The sequence below is a fragment of the Ornithorhynchus anatinus genome, chromosome 8, assembly GCF_004115215.2.
Source record: "Ornithorhynchus anatinus isolate Pmale09 chromosome 8, mOrnAna1.pri.v4, whole genome shotgun sequence".
Classification (NCBI taxonomy): domain Eukaryota; kingdom Metazoa; phylum Chordata; class Mammalia; order Monotremata; family Ornithorhynchidae; genus Ornithorhynchus; species Ornithorhynchus anatinus.
The window spans coordinates 70415554-70433049 of NC_041735.1; the positions used below are offsets into that span (position 1 = coordinate 70415554).

The 17496-nt window shown below is 55.2% G+C and overlaps 1 protein-coding gene across 3 annotated transcripts in view; it reads right to left on the bottom strand.

Moving 5' to 3' along the window:
- The window catches only part of ANKIB1 (ankyrin repeat and IBR domain containing 1), an 89239-nt gene that overhangs the window by 40679 nt on the left and 31064 nt on the right, over positions 1-17496 (bottom strand). For all 3 annotated transcript variants that reach the window (XM_029070591.2, XM_029070589.2, XM_029070590.2), the window contains exons 3-4: positions 4285-4585; positions 778-960 (exon numbers count right to left, since the gene is read on the bottom strand). In XM_029070591.2, coding sequence (XP_028926424.1) covers positions 778-960; positions 4285-4585 — 484 coding nt within the window. The remainder of the gene's footprint in view (positions 1-777; positions 961-4284; positions 4586-17496) is intronic.

The window sequence follows — 17496 nt, forward strand, 5'->3', positions numbered from 1 at the left end:
ACCTGATTACCCTGTAACTACCCCAGCGCTTAGAACAGTGCTCGGCACATAGTAAGCGCTTAACAAATACCAATATCACTATTAGCAACGAAAACAAAGTTTTTCCCTCTCGATTTTCTCACAGACAAAGGACAAGACAGAGCAGTACAAATACTGTCGAACCTCCACTCGGTGCGGGGCCAGGACAGCTGGAGACTCCAAGAGCTCAGAAACCAATTCTCAAAGTACTGTGACGGGCAAACTAGGGGAATGGATTTACAAGGAAAACTATGGAAACCGTCCCTCGGAAATCAAGACGTGCACTCGATGCAAGGAGTTTAGGAAGGTTGGTTTCCCAAGCCCGGGGATGTCAGGAAATAGTGTAAGAGGCGGGGCTGAGCACCACCCAACACGGCGCTCCCGAGCGCAGTCCCCAAGTCCACAGATCACAGATACGGTCTCGGGGTCCCCGAACGCAGCGCCCAGAGTCGCCGGCATCGGCGGCAGCAACAACTCCTCCGCTCCGGGCCGGGCCGACGATGAGCCTCCCGGCCGAGAATCGGAAGCCGCCCACCCGGGGAGAGAGGGCAGGTTTCATCAGATGGAGATGTTGAAACCGGACCTCGTGAGGAGCGCGAATGAGGGCGTGCAACAGACCTGCCAGGCAATATAGAGAAAATAGAAGACGACCGAAAGGGGGTCTGCTCTTCCTGGGGAAGAATGGAAACATCTGGCTACTAGGGGATCAGGGAGAAGCTTTCAGGCGACGACCGCCTCCCCGAGGAAGGCGCGGCCCACCTCTCTCTTGTCGAGGGCGGCGTATTCGGCCTCGATGTCGTCGGCCTCGGGGTCCCGGGAGAACACCATCTGCGATTCCAGGTTCAGGGCCAGGTCTGTGTGATGCTGCTTCTCAGCGCAGTCGCAAGGAGTATCTTTGTTTTCGTTTTCGGCAAACAAGTCTCCTCCGTGTTTTACTAAAAGCTGAAAGTGAGAAATGGGCGTCACGAGCCGGCAGGGTGGTGATGGACTCTGAATGGCCGAGGGTGAGACACCTGACGGGGAGGGAGGAGGGACAGTGCCAGGCTGGTCGGCGGCCTCCGTCCCCCTCGGCTGCTCACTCACTCGCTCGACATCCTTGGGCATCCGTGTGAGCGCGGGAGCCATCAGGGTAATTGCTTGACAACAACTCTGTGCCAAGCAACTGGCTGAGCGCCGCGAGCTGGACAGCAATCTTAGTTCTGGAACTCGTGGTCCCCAGGGGCCAGTAACCTCTCAAGGATCTCGCAAGGATCTGTGGATCCCCCGTCGGCCCCACCCCTGGGCCCCCACACCCTCGGAAAGGAAGAGCGACTGAGTGTCCGGGACCGCGGCGATATCGCCACGGGCAGGTTCCCCAGGAGTAGGAGGTTGGGCTGCCTGGCGAGACGGGTACCTATGTGATCAACGCAGCAGGATCCCACGGCTACTGCGGGGTCTGCCCCCAGTTGCTCACCGGATCCCGTGATGCCTAACGGACACCCTGGCCCCACCGCCCAAACTGAGTGACCCCAACCTCTGCTGGCCGGAATCAGCCGTTCCGCAGGCCGGTGTGATCTCTCCACGCTCTAAATCCCAAAGCGGGACGTTTAGGTTAACATCCCATGGGTACCTGATCTTAAGGGGCAAGGGATCATCATCGGCGGCAGCCGACGACGGCCACGTCGAGACCAACTGTAGACTAAGGCCCTGCCTTCGGACCTCTTAGGGGCCAATGGGGAAGATAGGCGTACACAAGAGAGAAAACATTCCATTAGAGAAAACCTCCCAGATGCAAACTAAAGCCCCCAGACCAGGTGAGCAGACGACAAAGGCCGACCAACCTAACGTGCTCGGGGAAGAGCCGGTGGCTGCAGCCATGACGCAAGTGGGGCGGTGGATGGCTTACGTGAGGAGTGCTTCCCGGAGGAGGTGAGCGTGAACAGGCTTTGCCGGAGAGGAGGGAAGGGGAAGAAGCAGGATCTGAGAGGCGGGAGCGGGTTAGGAAGCTAGCACGGTAGATGGGAAGGGAGGCGGGCATCGGGCACGTGCGGTGGGAGAAGAGGGACGAAGGGCAGAGAGAGCTCGCTGATGGAGAGGCTCGAAGGGGGCAGGGGGCCCTCCCATTCTGACCAGAGGCTCCGATGGGACTCTGGTGTTCTGAGAGGTGGGAGCGAAGGCTCTGGGGGGCTCTGGGGTAACGGGCCGAGGAAGGAAGAACTCGGGGGCGAGCCGACCGGTGAGGATGCGGGCTCAGGGACCCGGTCGGGAGATGATGGAGGCATCCTGCGGGGAGCGGTTGGGAGGGCAGAGGGAAAGCTTCCCCACTGAGGGAGTGGGGGAGCCTGAGGCAGGGCTCCAGATGGGACAATGGAGGACGGGAAGACTGGGGCAGGGGAGTCGGGGTCAACAGAAACGGGAAAATCAGGAGGGAATGAAGAGAGCCTTGGTAAAAAATGGTCTTTTCTCCAAAGGGATTAATCCAATGCCAGTAAACTGTGAACCAGCAGATGACGAGGATAATGATAGTAATGATAATATTTGGTCAGGGCTTACTACGTGCCAACCTCTGTACTATATACTGGGGTAGAGACATGGTAATTAGGTCAGACACAGACCCTGTCCCGTATGTTGCTAAGAGGGAGGGAGGACAGGCATTGAATCTCCATTTCACAGATGAGGAAACTGATGCCCAGAAGTCAAGTGACTCACCCAAGATCACTCAGCAGGTACAGGGGAGAGATGGGATCAGGGCGCAAGTCCTCTGACGCTCGGCCCTGTGTTTAACAGCCAACGGGTTAAGGCCGGGGCCACGTCTGGAGATTTTGGCTAAGTCCCCCTTGGTCCCAACCCTCACGATAGTGTGGAAAACTGCTTTCCCTGCTCCCTAGAAAGGGCCACCTCGCTGTCGGTCAAGACACAAACAGAAAGATAATAATAATGGTATTTGTTAAGCACTTATTATGTGTCAAGCACTGTTCTAAGAGGTGGGGTAGATACTAGCTAATCAGGTTGGACACAGTCTCTGTCACACATGGGGCTCACAGTCTTAATGCCCATTTCACAGATGAGGTAATTGCGGCACAGAGTAGTTACGTGAGTCGACCTCGGGTTTGACAAGACCTTACCCGAGGTCACACAGCAGATGAGTGGCGGCGCCGGGATTAGAACCCAGCGTGGCTCAGTGGAAAGAGCCTGGGCTTCGGAGTCAGGGGTCATGGGTTCGACTCCTGGCTCTGCCACTTGTCAGCTGTGTGACTTTGGGCAAGTCACTTAACTTCTCTGGGCCTCAGATACCTCATCTGTAAAATGGGGATTAAAACTGTGAGTCCCACATGGGACAATCTGATCACCCTGTATCCCCCCAGCACTTAGAACAGTGCTTTGCACATAGTAAGTGCTTAACAAATACCACCATTATTATTATTATTACTATTATTATGACCTTCTGACTCCCAGGTCCGTGCTCTATCCACTACGCCATGCTGCTTCTCGAGATGGCGAGGAGGCACTAATTCACTCCACGTAGACACTTAAATCTCAAAATGGATTTACTGGGTGTGAATGACCAGCTGGGTGCCCTAAATGGATGCCATCGATCAGATAATGCTCCAAGTGAACATCGCTTTGCATACGAAGCCTGACCACTGGGTCATTATTGTGACAGGTGCGTGCTGGGTGCAGGTGTGGCAGAGGAGAGATTGAGATGGCGGGGGAGGGGACAGGGCAAGCGTGGGCCCGTGCGTTCAGAGAGAATCCCGTGGACTCGGTGGGCGCGGGGAGGAGGCGGACGCTAACCCACAGCCCTCTCCTCACGGTGTCCGTCCCGGGCCCCGCTGAGGTCTGTCGGGGGCAGCCGCGGAAGCTGTTTTCACGCCAGGCTGTCGATACCCCAACGTTGCCGAAGGCTCCGCTGAGCGGGGGCTGCCCCGTGACGGGCCACCGTCCCGGGCCGGAGGCCACGGTCCGCGGTGGTGGCCGGGCCGGGATGGGATAGAGTGTCGCCGGGAGGGGAGCCTCCAGCCCGGCTCTCCCGGTATTTACTGTTCTATTGTACTCTCCCAAGCGCTCAGTACGGTGCTCTGCACACAGTAAGCGCTCGATAAATACGACCGACTGACTGAGAATCCAACTCTGCGCACGGGGCTCGACGGGACTAAATACTTTTCTCAACCCAAGAGCCAGGCAGAGGCCACCCGGGGTGCCCCACGGCCCCAACACCGGGTGGGGAGGCCGGGGGCTGGGCCGCGTTCCCATCCCCCGCCCCGGAGCCCCGGGTCCGGTCCGTACCTCGACACAAGCCCTCATCCCAGAGCCGGCGGCGTAGTGCAAGGGCGTGTTCTTTTTGTTATCCACGGCGTCGATGGCGGCCCGCTCGTACTCGCCCCGGTCCAGCTTGGCCCCTTTCCAGCGGAGGATCATCTGCAGGCAGTCGGCTCTGCGGCAGTGGTCCTCGGAGGGTCGGGCCAGGCGCGGGTGGAGGGCCCCCTCCGAGATGAGGAGCTCGGGTCCCATGCACAGCAAGTGCATCGAGGTCTCATTGTGCACGTTGCGCTTGTTCGGGTTCCCGTCTCGCATGAAGAGGAAGGTCCTGCAGTGGGGGGGGGGGGGATGACGACCACGGGGAAAACAGCGTCAGCTCCCGCCGGGGAGAGAGACGCGCCCTAGCAAAAAGATGGCTCTCCGCCACCCAGATTCTGCTCTGCCGGTAACGGAGGAGGAGAAATAGGGGATCCTCCCATCGAAAAGCCATCCGGGATCTCCCGGTGGAAAGCTGACCGGGCGACGGGGCCCTGAATTTCTCCGGTTGCCACGGGCAGGACCCAGCTGAGAGAAGGTGAGTTTGCCCGGCATGACCAAAATGCCCCGGCCCCGGAGGTGGTCATGTCGCGTTGAGAAGCAGCGTGGCTCAATGGACAGAGCGCGGGCCTGGAAGTCAGGAGGACCTGGGTTCTGATCCCGGCTCTGCCCCGTATCTGCTGTGTGATCTCGGGCACGTCACTTCCCTTCCCAGAGTCGCAGTTGCCTCATCTGTAAAATGGGGATTAAGAGTGTGAGCCCCGTGTGGGACGGGGACGGCGTCCGACCCGATGAAGTTGCGCCTACCCCTGGCACGTAGTAAGCGCTTAACAAATACCAACATTATTATTATTATTATTTTTATGATTGACAATTACAAGGATAGTTACAAGTATTTACTCTGTGTCGAGTGTAGTGTTCAGCACCGGGTGGACCCAGGCTAACCACATCGGACACAGTCCCCGTCCCACAGCCGGCTCACAGTCGGGCGGGGAGGGACAGCAGGAATCTTACCCCAGCTTGACAAGGGAGGAAAGAGTTCGGCGGCCTCTACTACTTCAACTTGTATTTATTTAAGCCCGTCTTCGGTACTAGTGTATGGATGACATTTTTGACGGAACAGTGAACTTTACTTATTCTCATTCTACAGCTCAAGAATATTTCTATGCCCGTCTTGGGGATAAAATGGGGATTTTAGTGAATGCTCCTTGAGGGCTGGGAAAGTGTCTTGTGCTTAATACTATAATAATACTAATGATTAATGATCATTGTGGTATTTGTTAAGCACTTACTATAAATTAAGTACCGTATTCAGTGCTGGGGATAGATACAAGTTAATCAGGTTGGACGACGTCCTCGTCCCACATGGAGTTACCACTTCGCCCGAGAGGCCTTCCCCGACTGAGCCCTCACTTTTCCCCTTCCTTCTCCCTTCTGCGTCGTCTAGATACATGGATCTGTACCCTTTAAACACTTGCTGTTTATCCCATCCTCAGCTCCATAGCATTTTGGTACATATCCCTACTTTATTTTAACGTCTGACTCCCCGTCGGGAGCACAAACCCTTTGTGGGCAGGGAACGAATCTGCCGACTCTTGTATTGTCCTCCCCTAAGTGCTCAGTACAGTGCTTTGCAAACAGCAAGTGCTCTATAAATACCATCAATCGACAGACTGATCAGGAGAGGGAGCCGTTACCGAATCCCCATTTTACAGATGAGGAAACAGGCTCAGAAAAGTGTCGTGTCCACAGTCCCACAGCAGGCACGTGGCAGAACGGGAATGAAAACTCAGGTCCTTGGAATCCCAGACCCAGGATCTTTCCTCCAAGCGATGCTGCTCTGGTTGTAATTCCCCAGTGTTTAGTACCTACAGTGCACTGCATTCAATAAAAACTCGATAAACATCAGCAGCACTGTGGTTCCCAACACCACTAGAGAGGTTAGGTGCATCGCCCAAGGTCACACAGCAGGCCAAGGGCAGAACGGAGATTCGAACCGGGCTCTCCGGACTCCTGCGCCTCTGACCACGATGCCGTGAATCTCATCCACATAAAAGCCCTTGAAATGCCTTATTAAACTTTCCGTGACACCCTCTGATTTTTCCCTTGTCTCTTCGGGGTTGATGAATCAAGGGGGTCAGTAATGAGGTTCTGCTGGCAGAACAGTCCCTCCGGGCTTGGGGGGGACACGGGCCGCACCTTCATCTTCGGGCCCGACTCTTCTCCACTCTTCCGGATCCCCAGGGAGCTCTGGGAAGGCACGGCGGATGCTTACCGGCCCACGATGCCACGTACCCGTCTATATATAGAGTCCTCTTCCCAAGACAACCCGTCCGGCAATTTTCTCTAAAATAAATCCCCCACGGCTGGTTTAAATGACAGGTCGCGGCAAAAGCCTACGGTTTCTGTCCCCGAAATGGCCGTCCGCTCCCCGCACGTATAGCTCTCGGCCGGGTGGGAGACCAGAGTCAGAGAGGAAGAAGGCAGAGCGGAGGAGATGGCTTTATCCGCGTCCCCTCCGCCCTGCCCTGAAACGGAACGTGGGGCTCAGAAGCAGGTTGAGAATAAACGAGTCCGAAAGCTACACTTCTTTCGCTAGACAACCGGCAATCGCTGCAGCAGCAAAATTCAGGGTAGCCATGGAAACCCGAGGGCACCCAGCGGCTTTGGGGCTGAACAGCTGGGGCCCGGGGGCAGCTGCGGGGGAGGAGGGGAGGTCTCTGGCCTGTGGGCGGGATGCTGGGGGCGGGGGACGAGGGGGACGACTCTCCAAGCCTCCCAAGTACCCGCCCCCGCCCACAGAGGCCCCGGATGGTGCAAGCGTGTGCATGTGTGTGTGTATATGACGGAGGAGAGGAGAGAGCTGCCCAGCCGAACCCTCGGCCTCAGCAAATCACCCCTGGGGCTTGGTCGCCGGACAGTAACTGAGGAATAAGAAACCCAGATGGGTATTTTGGTTGGAGAGACTTTTCCGCCCGTTCCTCCTGTTAGAGGGGAAGCTCCCCAAGGGCAGGGAACAGGTCATGCGGTCGTGGTGGGACGCCAGCGGACGCTCACTACGTGGGCTCCCCGCAATTGCCGCGGCGGTCCGACACAACTTTCCTAACGGAGCCCACTGAGGACCCAGCCTGCCCGGGGCCCTGGCTAAGGGCAGGGTCAAACCCGCTCACGGGCCTGGCGGAAGGACGTGAACCCGCTGGCTTGCCACCAGATTAGTGGGCGAGGGCAAGGGCGGGACCACTTGACCTTCCTTTGGGGTTGTGCAGACAGAAGCTGGGTTATTTATATTAATGTCTGTCTCCCCCTCTAGACTGTAAGCTCGTCGTGGTAGAGAATGTGTCTGTTTACTGTTGTGTTGTACTCTCCCAAGCGCTTAGAACAGTGCACACACCCACAAGCAGCACTCAATAAATACGACGGACTGACTGACTGGTGCCGCCACGGGGACTGGCTGGCCCGGGAATCTACCCAGTAGCTTCTGGGGAGCTGGAGGCTCACGGCTGCCGGCCTTCTCGGGTTCTGGGGATCACTGTCCCGACCTCCCTGCAGGCGGGGGGAGGGGGAGACAGAGTGTGTGGGACTGCGTGTGTGTCTACGAAGAGTGGAAAAGCCAAACGCCATCTGTCCGCCGGGCAGACACGCTGACACCAGAGCCCTAGGGCGTGGGTAAAGACGCAATTCCGAGAACGCGGCCCTGAAAATGCTGGGCTGGGCCGCTCGGCTGTTACCTCTACTGTATTAAGGCTGGACATCGTGTGCCCCCAAAACGCAATTTTCTACAGAAAAGTTATCTTCCAGAAGGACACCCGGGATTGAACGATGCTGGCAGGGACGGGGCCTCACAGTTGAACATACACGTGAGATAATAATAACAGTAATAACGGCGGTAGTGGTGTTCAGGTGTTTACTACGTGCCAAGCATCGTACTAAGCGCTGGGCTAGATACGGGATAATCATATTGGATACAGTCCCTCTCCCCTCTGGGGCTCACGGTCTAAGGTGGAAGGAGAACAGGTACCGAAACAGGTGAGGAGACCGGGGCACGGAGAAGTGAAGTGACTGACTACCCCAGGTTCCCCCGGCAGGCCTGCGGAGGAGCCAGGATTAGAACCCAGGTCCCCTGCCTCCCAGGCCCGGGTTTCTTTCCACTGGGCCACCAGGGATGGGTGATTAGAGGCCCGAAAGGCTTCTGACTCGAAGAAGCATTTGTTTCGGCGGCTCCTGAAATCATCCCCCCCTCGCAAGCTGTCGGCAGCCGGGGCTAATAACGATTTCCTTTAAGAGCGACACGACACCCTGAAATGGCCCCCAAGGCAAACATCCAGTAGCCTAAATATAGCGAATGGCTGGAAGCAGTCCCGTCACCGGCAGTTAGTTGACGAGAACAGAGGCTGCTGAGAGTCCAGCCAGTAAGGCCTTCATTTCCTCTTCTCCCACTCCCTTCTGCATCACCCTTGCACCCGACTCTGCTCCCTTTATTCACCCCACCGCTCTTACGTACACAACCATGATTTATTTGTCTACGGGAATGTCCGTCTCCCCCTCTTGACTGTCGGCTCCTTGGAGGCAGGGAATGCGTTTACCAAGTGTGTTGTATTGTAGTCTCCCAAGGGATCGGTACCGCGCTCTGCAAAGGGCAAGTGCTCAATAAACGGGACCGATCGACTGACAGCCTAATTAGGCACTTGAGGCGAGCCAGTCAGTCAGGCAATCCTATTTACGGAGCGCTTAACTGTGTGCAGAGCACTGTATTCACTCATTCATATGCCTCATCTGTAAAATGGGGATGAAGACTGTGAGCCCCACGTGGGACGACCTGATCACCTTGTATCCGCCCCAGCACTTAGAACGGTGCTTTGCACGCAGAGAGGGCTTAAACAAATGCCAACATTATTATTATTATATATCTATTGCGTTCGGGAGAGTACAACGTAACAATAAACACATTCCCTGCCCACGGCCAGCTTAAAGTCTGGGTCGGGGGGGAACAGACAATAAGACAAGTCAGTACATTACAGATATGGAGATACGTGCTACGGGGCTGGGTGGGGAGTTGAATAAAAGAAGCAAGTCAGGGTGACGCAGAAGAGAATGGGAGAAGAGGAAAGGAGGGCTAAGTTAGGGAAGAACTCTTGGAGGGGATGTGCCTTCAATAAGGCTTTGAAGCAGGGGAGAATACTACGTGTTTGGGAGAGTATAATAGAACCATATAACGGACACACTCCCCGCCCACAACGAGCTTACGGTCTGGAGCCACCGATCCCCCTCCACCAATCAGTCAGCTGCGCCATCCCCCCTAGGCGCTGCAGCCAGGGGTCCTTGGTCCTGGCAGAGAGTGCCCATGGCACCCTTCCCCAAGTCAGTGGAACTGCCCACGAGTCCTTTAGCCACACAACTCCTGACACCGCCTCTCAGGCAACGGGCCCTGGGCTCAGAAGAACAGAAAATCCACAAGCCCAGGAACCCCCCAGTCCCGGGTCAGGCCCGGGTCAGCCCCGACAGAGGCCTTCCAGCCCAGGCCCCGATCCTGCCGCAGCCGTAAATCGGGTGCCCTCTGGGACGTCCCCACCTCACGGCTAGGGATCGACCATCCAACACTCCAATTCTCCCCACTCCAACTCAGACTCAATCCATCAGTAATATCTATAGAATGCTTAACGTTTGCAGGGCACTATACTGAACGCTTGGGGGAGCATAATAAAATTGGTAGACAAAAGCCCTTCCCTCAAGGAGCTTACAGCCCCCCGGTGACCCATCACCTCTGAATTTCCCCTATCTATTCTTGACTCCCCCCCAGTGACCCAATATGGACCCTCCAACACTCCTGACGCTTCCGTCTCCATCCCTGACTCTCTCCGCGGGGACCCAGCACCGGTCAGTCAACATCGCCAACTCCGCCTTCTCCGTCCCTGACTCTCCCCCAGTGAATCGGCACGCACCGTCTAACACCCCGGACTCTCCCGTCCCCGTCCCTGACTCTCCTCCAATGACCCGGCACAAACCATCCAACACCCCCAACTCTCCCCTCTCCATCTTGGACTCTCCCCCACCCCCGACCCAGCACTGGCCATCCAAAACCCCTGACTCTTCCCTCTCCATCCCTAACTTGCCCCGAGTGACCCAGCACGGACCATTCAACACCCTCGACTCTCCTCCGGTGACCCAGCATGGACCATCTAACCCTCTTGACTTCCTCCTCTCCGTCCCTGACTCTCCCTCTGGTAACTAACCGTAGACTCTTGTACATGGATCTATCTAAATCCCTCTTGAACTGATGGATATATTCTGCTGCACGGTTTCCTGTGCAAACACGTACATGCATTTACTGCCCACTTTAATGAAAGAATGTTTCCTCCCCATCTTCAAAGCCCTTCTGAAATCCCATCGCCTCCAGGAGGCCTTCCCTGATTAAGTTCTACGCCCCCCGCAACCTTCTATTATTCCAAAGCCCAGGTCAGCACTTCCGAACCACCAGTAAAAGGGCAAGGATCATGTCCAGTAACTCTATTTTCCTCTCCCGAATGCTCAGTACAGTGCTCTGCACTCAGCCTGTAAGATCCTTGAGGGCATGGATCATGTTGAAGAAGCCTGTAAGGTCCTTGAGGGCATGGGGATCATGTTGAAGAACTCTACTGCACTCTCCTAAGTGCCTAGTCCAGTCCTCTACAGCGTGGCTTAGTGGAAAGGGCACGGGCTTGGGAGTCAGAGGATGTGAGTTCTAATACCGGCTCCGCCACCTGTCTGCTGTGTGACCCTGGGCAAGCCGCTTTTACTTCTCTGTGCCTCAGTTCCCTCATCTGTAAAATGGGGATTTCGACTGTGAGCCCCACGTGGGACAACCCGATTACCTTATATTTACCCCAGCGCTTAGAACGGTGCTTGACACATAGGAAGCGCTTAACAAAATACCATAGCTAGTGCTCAATAAAGACCACTGATTGATATTTCCTCCGTGTAGGTTATTTAGGAGTGCACGAGATGGACATTATTATTAGTACGTTCAAACTAAAACTAAGAAAATGTCTAACGAAACATTCCCACTGTATTAATGCTTCCCCAAAGAGATGTTAACAACAGACTGTTTCCATGACATGTTCGATGTGCAGAAAGTGAAAATTGCTTTTCCTCCCTTTGTGCTGTATTTTATTTAGATCAAGAAATCACTAACGGGGGGGGGGGGGGGGGGTCAGGAGGTGGGAGGCAGTAGATTATGAGGCCCAAGGTTTCCAAGCAATTGTTTCTCCAGTCCCCATTACAATGCCAATAAACTGTTGGCGGAACCTCTTCCATGGGGCGGGGGGGGCATTCACTGAGCCGGACGGGCACTCGCCGGCCTCACTCCTAAATCCTCGGGTACCTGGTCCCTACCTCCCCTCTCCCCGTTACACTTATATGAAGATAAGTGCTGGAGGGTTGGGGGGCGGGGGGATGAATAAAAGGAGCAAGTCAGGGTGATGCAGAAGGGAGTGGGAGAAGAGGAAAGGGGGGGGTAGGTTAGCGAAGACATCTCCATATAGCATTAGACTGTAAGCACCTTGACAGCATGATACGTGTCTAGCTTACGGTGGGCAAGGAACACGTCTACCAACTCTGCTGTATTCTCCCGAGCACCGAGTGCCATGTTTTGCCCACGCTACACGCTCAAATGTCACTGCCGATGTCACTGTACTCTCCCAAGTGCTTAGGTCAGTGCTCTGCACACAGTAGACGTCACGTTCCTTAAGGGCAGGGATCGTAACTTCTAACCATGCTCCACGTGCTCTGTACACAGTAAATTGTAGACTGTAAGCTCCTTGAGGGTAGAATAATTCATTCATTCAGTAGTATTTACTGAGCGCTTACTATGTGCAGAGCGCTGTACTTTTATCAGTAATAATTATAATATGTATTTATTAATAATACAAATAACTGCGGTATTTGTTAAGCTATTTCTATGCTCCAAACGCTGTACTAAGCACCGAAGAAGATACAAGATCATCAGGAGGACAGTGTCCCTGTTCCATAGGGGATTCGTGTGCTTCTTAACTCTACTGCCTGTCCCAAGCACTCAGCTCAGTTGTCTGCACAGTGTAAGTATTCAACAAATACTACTGACTGATTGGAAGGAAACAGAAAAGGAGCCTAGAAGCACGTCTAAAACTGTAGCAAGAAAATAAAGCACCAACCTCCCTATGCCCCATCACCACAGACACATGCGACGATAAAGCGTTCAGCACATCATAATAACAGTTGCGGTTATTTGTTAAGTACTTACTCTGTGCCAGACACTGTACTAAGTGCTGGGGTCGACACGAGATAATCGGGTTGGACACAGTCCCTGTGCCACATAGGGCTCACGTTCTTAATCCCCACTTGACAGATGAGGTAACTGAGGCCCAGAGAAGTGAAATGACTTGCCCTAGGTCAAACAGTGGAAAAATGGCAAAGCTGGGATTAGAACCCAGGTCCTTCCGATTCCCAGTCCTGCAATCTATCCACCGCGCCACACTGCTTCTCATAGAGAAGGAGCGAGGCTCGGGGGAAAGAGCCCGGGTTTGGGAGTCAGAGGTCACGGGTTCTAATCCCGGCTCCGCCGCTTGTCAGCTGTGTGACTTTGGGCAAGTCATTTCACTTCTCTGGACCTCAGTTCCCTCATCTGGAAAATGGGGATGAAGACTTTGAGTCTCCCACGGGACAACCTGATGACTTTATACTCCCTCAGCACTTGAACAGGGCCTGGCACATAGTAAACGCTTAACAAATGCCATCATCATCATCATCATCATCATTATTATAGTCACCGCTTGCTGAGGACCAGAATCGCTAAAGCCCCAAGCCGAGCGGGCAGTACCCTAATTAGCGAAACCGGCCACGTTGCGGAGGCAGTGACCAGTGGGGAGCGACCAGGGAGCCCATCTCCCTCAGGCCGCCAGCCCGGCTACCGGCTCCGTCACCCGCTCGACGCCATCCGGGCAGGGGCAGCGGCCAGAGAGCCGAGCTCCATCGAGCCGCCAGGCCGGCTACCGTCTCCGTCACCCGCTCGACGCCTTCCGGGAGGGGGGAGGAGACCAGCCCAGAGATGAGTCACCACATGCGTTCCCTGCTCTGACCAGCGAAAACACCCATCTCTTTCGCTTGCTCCTTCGGCGTCTTCTTCAATATTTACACTGCATGTAAAACACCACCACCCACCCCTGCCGCCCCTTCAAAGAGAGAGGGAGAGAGAGCATCGATCTGATTTAAATAAATAATACATGATGATGGTATTTGTTAAGCGCTTACTACATGCCAGGCACTGTTCTAAGCGCTGGGGGAGATAAAAGGTCATCAGGTTGTCCCAGGTGGGGCTCACAGTCTTAATCTCCATTTTACAGATGGGGGAACTGAGACGCAGAGAAGTGCCTTGCCGGAAGTCACACGGCTGACAAGTGGCAGAACCGGGATTAGAACTCACGACCTCTGACTCCCAAGCCCCTGCTCTTTCCACTAAGCCACGTTGCTTCGAGGCTAAAGTGAAATCAGTTCAGAGGCCAAACTGAAATCAGTCAATCGGCAGGATTGATTGAGCGTTCACCACGTACAGAACATCGAACTTGGTGGTTGGGAGAGGGTGATAATAATTTATTATAATAATAATAATAATAATATAATAATTTACTTTGCCCCAGGCACCGTACTAAGCGCTGGGGTGAAAAAAGCAAATCGGGTTGAACACAGATCCTGCCCCACGTGGGGTTCACGGTCTCAATCCCCATTTTACAGATGAAGGAAGTGAGGCCCAGAGAAGTGAAATGACCTGCCCAAGGTCACACAGCAGTCACGTGGCAGAGCCAGGATTAGAACCCATGACCTTCTGATCCCCAGGCCTATGCTCTACCTACTACTTCCACCCAATGGAGTAGGTAAACCCGGTCCCTGCCCAATCCTTGCGGACGCAGGGGCAGTTCAGTCTGGCTGCGATTTTTGCTCCGCCGGAATCTTCCACGGGAACCGGAGAGGGACGAATCCAGCCAAAGGGCGCGTGCGCTCGGCACTGAATTACCTTCCCGACCTCCGCCGCCCAAAATCAGCTCTCTTCCTAGGGCGGGGGAGGACAGAGCTCTGCTGCTGGTTCTCTCCCCCAGCCCCTCGAAGCGCGGAGCGGAGCGGAGGGACAACGGCGGGGTCTCTAACCTGGCGGACCGGGACCCTCTCGGCGCCGGCTGGGTCTCAGGGCTGCCGCACGCAGATCAGTAAATCTCATTTATCGACTGACTGTCCCCCAGTGGGGAAGGCGGGAGCCTGTCCTGGCCACGTCGGGAGAGCGGGGACCTTCCCAGCCCGCGAGTCCCGGTGGCCGAACGCACGACGGTTCGATTCCCGGGGGCTCACGGAGGGAACCTGTCCGTCCTGGGCCCGGTTCCGCCGGACACGGGTTTCCGCCAGGCGGCGGGGCCGGACGCCGGTACGGAATTAGGAAACGTTTGCCCGGCAACCCCAGTCTGCCTGGACACCAGAGAGGCAGCGTGGCTAAGTGGAAAGAGCATGGGCTTGGGAGTCAGAGGTCGTGGGTTCTAATCCCAGCTACACCCCTTGTCTGCTGTATAGCCTTGGGCAAGCCACTTAACTTCTTGGTGCCTCAGTTACCTCATCTGTAAAATGGGGATGAAGACTGCGAGCCCCACGTGGAACAGCCTGATTACCTCGTATCTACCCCAGCGCTTAGAAAGGTGCTGGGCACGTAGTAAGTGCTTAACAAATACCATAATTATTATTATTATTATACCACGGGAAGAGGTATCAGGAGAATGCCCACGTGGGCCCTGCTGAACGTGGGGTCTGTGCGGTCGGCCGATAATAATAGTAATGTTGGTGCGACCCCCATCTCCCGTTCTAGACTGTAAGCTCATTACGGGCAGGGAATGTGTCTAATTCCGTAATACTCAGTCCAGTGCTCTGCACACAGTGAGTGCTCAATAAATACGACCGATCCATCGATGTGACGTTCAGTCTACGGCTCTTTAGGTCGGTTCTGTCCCCTCTTGCCAGACCAAACTGCTCTTCCTGTAAAGTTCTCTTAGCAGAGACCACCCCCCTGCGCCAGGCCGTCTCTGGGAAACCCCATCGGAAAGCGATGTTCCTGGCCCTGCTCACAGGGGAGACAGAGTCAAGACTCCGGGACGGAGGGGAAGAGATGCGATTGCTTTGAGAGGTTAATGCCTCCTTGGCGCTGGTAACAGTTTAGACTGTGAGCCCGTTATCGGGCAGGGACTGTCTCTATCCGTTGCCGAATCGTACATTCCAAGTGCTTAGTACAGTGCTCTGCACATAGTAAGCGCTCGATAAATACTACTGAATGAATAGTTCTAGCCCAGAGAAACTGCGGGAGCTGGACAACATTTCACTACATTTGCTGGGCGGAAGGAAACGTGTGTGGGTACGAGAAGCAGCGTGGCTCAGTGGAAAGAGCCCGGGCTTGGGAGTCGGAGGTCATGGGTTCGAATCCCGGCTCAGCCAGTCAGCTGTGTGACTGTGGGCAAGTCACTTAATAATAATAATAATAATGTTGGTATTTGTTAAGCGCTTACTATGTGCCGAGCACTGTTCTAAGCGCTGGGGGAGATTCAGGGTAATCAGGTTGTCCATGTGAGGCTCACAGTCTTCATCCCCATTTTACAGATGAGGTAGCTGAGGTAAAGAGAAGTTAAGTGGGATGCCCAAGGTCACGCACAACCCATGACCTCTGACTCCCAAGCCCACGCACTTTCCACTTAGCCACGCTGCCTCTCTGAGGCTCACAATTAATCCCCATTCTACAGATGAGGTAACCGAGGCAAGCTTCGGAAGCTCGGGTGGTCTGGCGGCGTCCGCTTCCGGGCCAGGCCGGGGATAGGACGCTGGGGCGCTGCCCAGCCTCCGGGTGACCCTGAGACCGGGGCGCTCCCCGGGAGCCGTTCCGTCGGCCCCGCCGACGGTCAAGCGTATGTAGCGAATGAAAACGTGACGCTCACGGGGCAGGGCGAGGAGGAAGCAGGGAAGCGGGCGCCGACGGCACGGCAGGACCGCTGAACGTCGGGGGGCCATCTCCGACAGACGGACGGACGGACCTACCCACGGGGCCGGGGTCCCGCCATTAAGCACGAACGGGATACTCATTTGAGCAGAAGTCTCAAGGGAATCGTGAGACTAAGGCAAGGAGCAAAACCCCGAGCACGGCAGAGAGCGGTCTCTCCGTGCACGCTAGGGGAGGGACTAACGGCCCCTCCCTGACCTCTTCAGCAACACCCCCACACGGGGTGTGGGGCAACTCTAAACACTACAGAGATTCACACACATTACACCCGCACTAAACAGTACGGCATTCACGGACGGGACTGAGAGGTTTGATTCACAGCTGGTTTCTTGAAAAAAGCACAAGGCAATAGACCACTCTGATCTTCCGCAGTACTTTCACGTTAGGGGTCCCGCGCGTCCTCGTGACGGCCTCGTGAGGAAGTAACGGGGAGGGCGGAGATTTTTATCCCCATCTCACAGGGGAGGAAACTGAGACCGGAAGGGTCCCCAGAGCCAGTGCTCTTTCCCCCTATTTCCTGTGCGGCCACAGTCGGAACGGTCTTAATCGGATGGTCTTTATCTGGCGACGCGACACGGGTCGATGATAAACGCAGAAGTATGACGAGGACGACGATGGTATTCGTTCAATGCCTCTTATGTGCCGGACACTGTACTAAGCGCTGGAATGGATACAAGCAAATCGGGTCGGACACAGTCCCTTATAATAATGTTGGTATTTGTTAAGCGCTTAGTATGTGCAGGGCACTGTTCTAAGCGCTGGGGTAGATACAGGGTAATCAGGTTGTCCCAAGTGAGGCTCACAGTTAATCCCCATTTTACAGATGAGGTAACTGAGGCACGGAGGAAGTGAAGTGACTCGCCCACCGTCACAAAGCTGCCAAGTGGCAGAGCCGGGAGTCGAACCCATGACATCTGACTCCAAAGCCCAGGCTCTTTCCACTGAGCCAGGCTGCTTCCCCTTATCCTACGTGGGGCTCACGGTCTTGATTCCCATTTTACAGAGCAGGGAACTGTGGCTCAGAGAAGTTATGTGACTTGCCCAAGGTCACGCGGCAGACAAGTGGCAGAGCCGAGATTAGAACCCACGACCTTCCACCTCCCAGGCCAGGGCTCTACCCATTATGCCAGGATGCTTCTCTGTGGAAGTATGGAATCCCATGGGCCAAGATT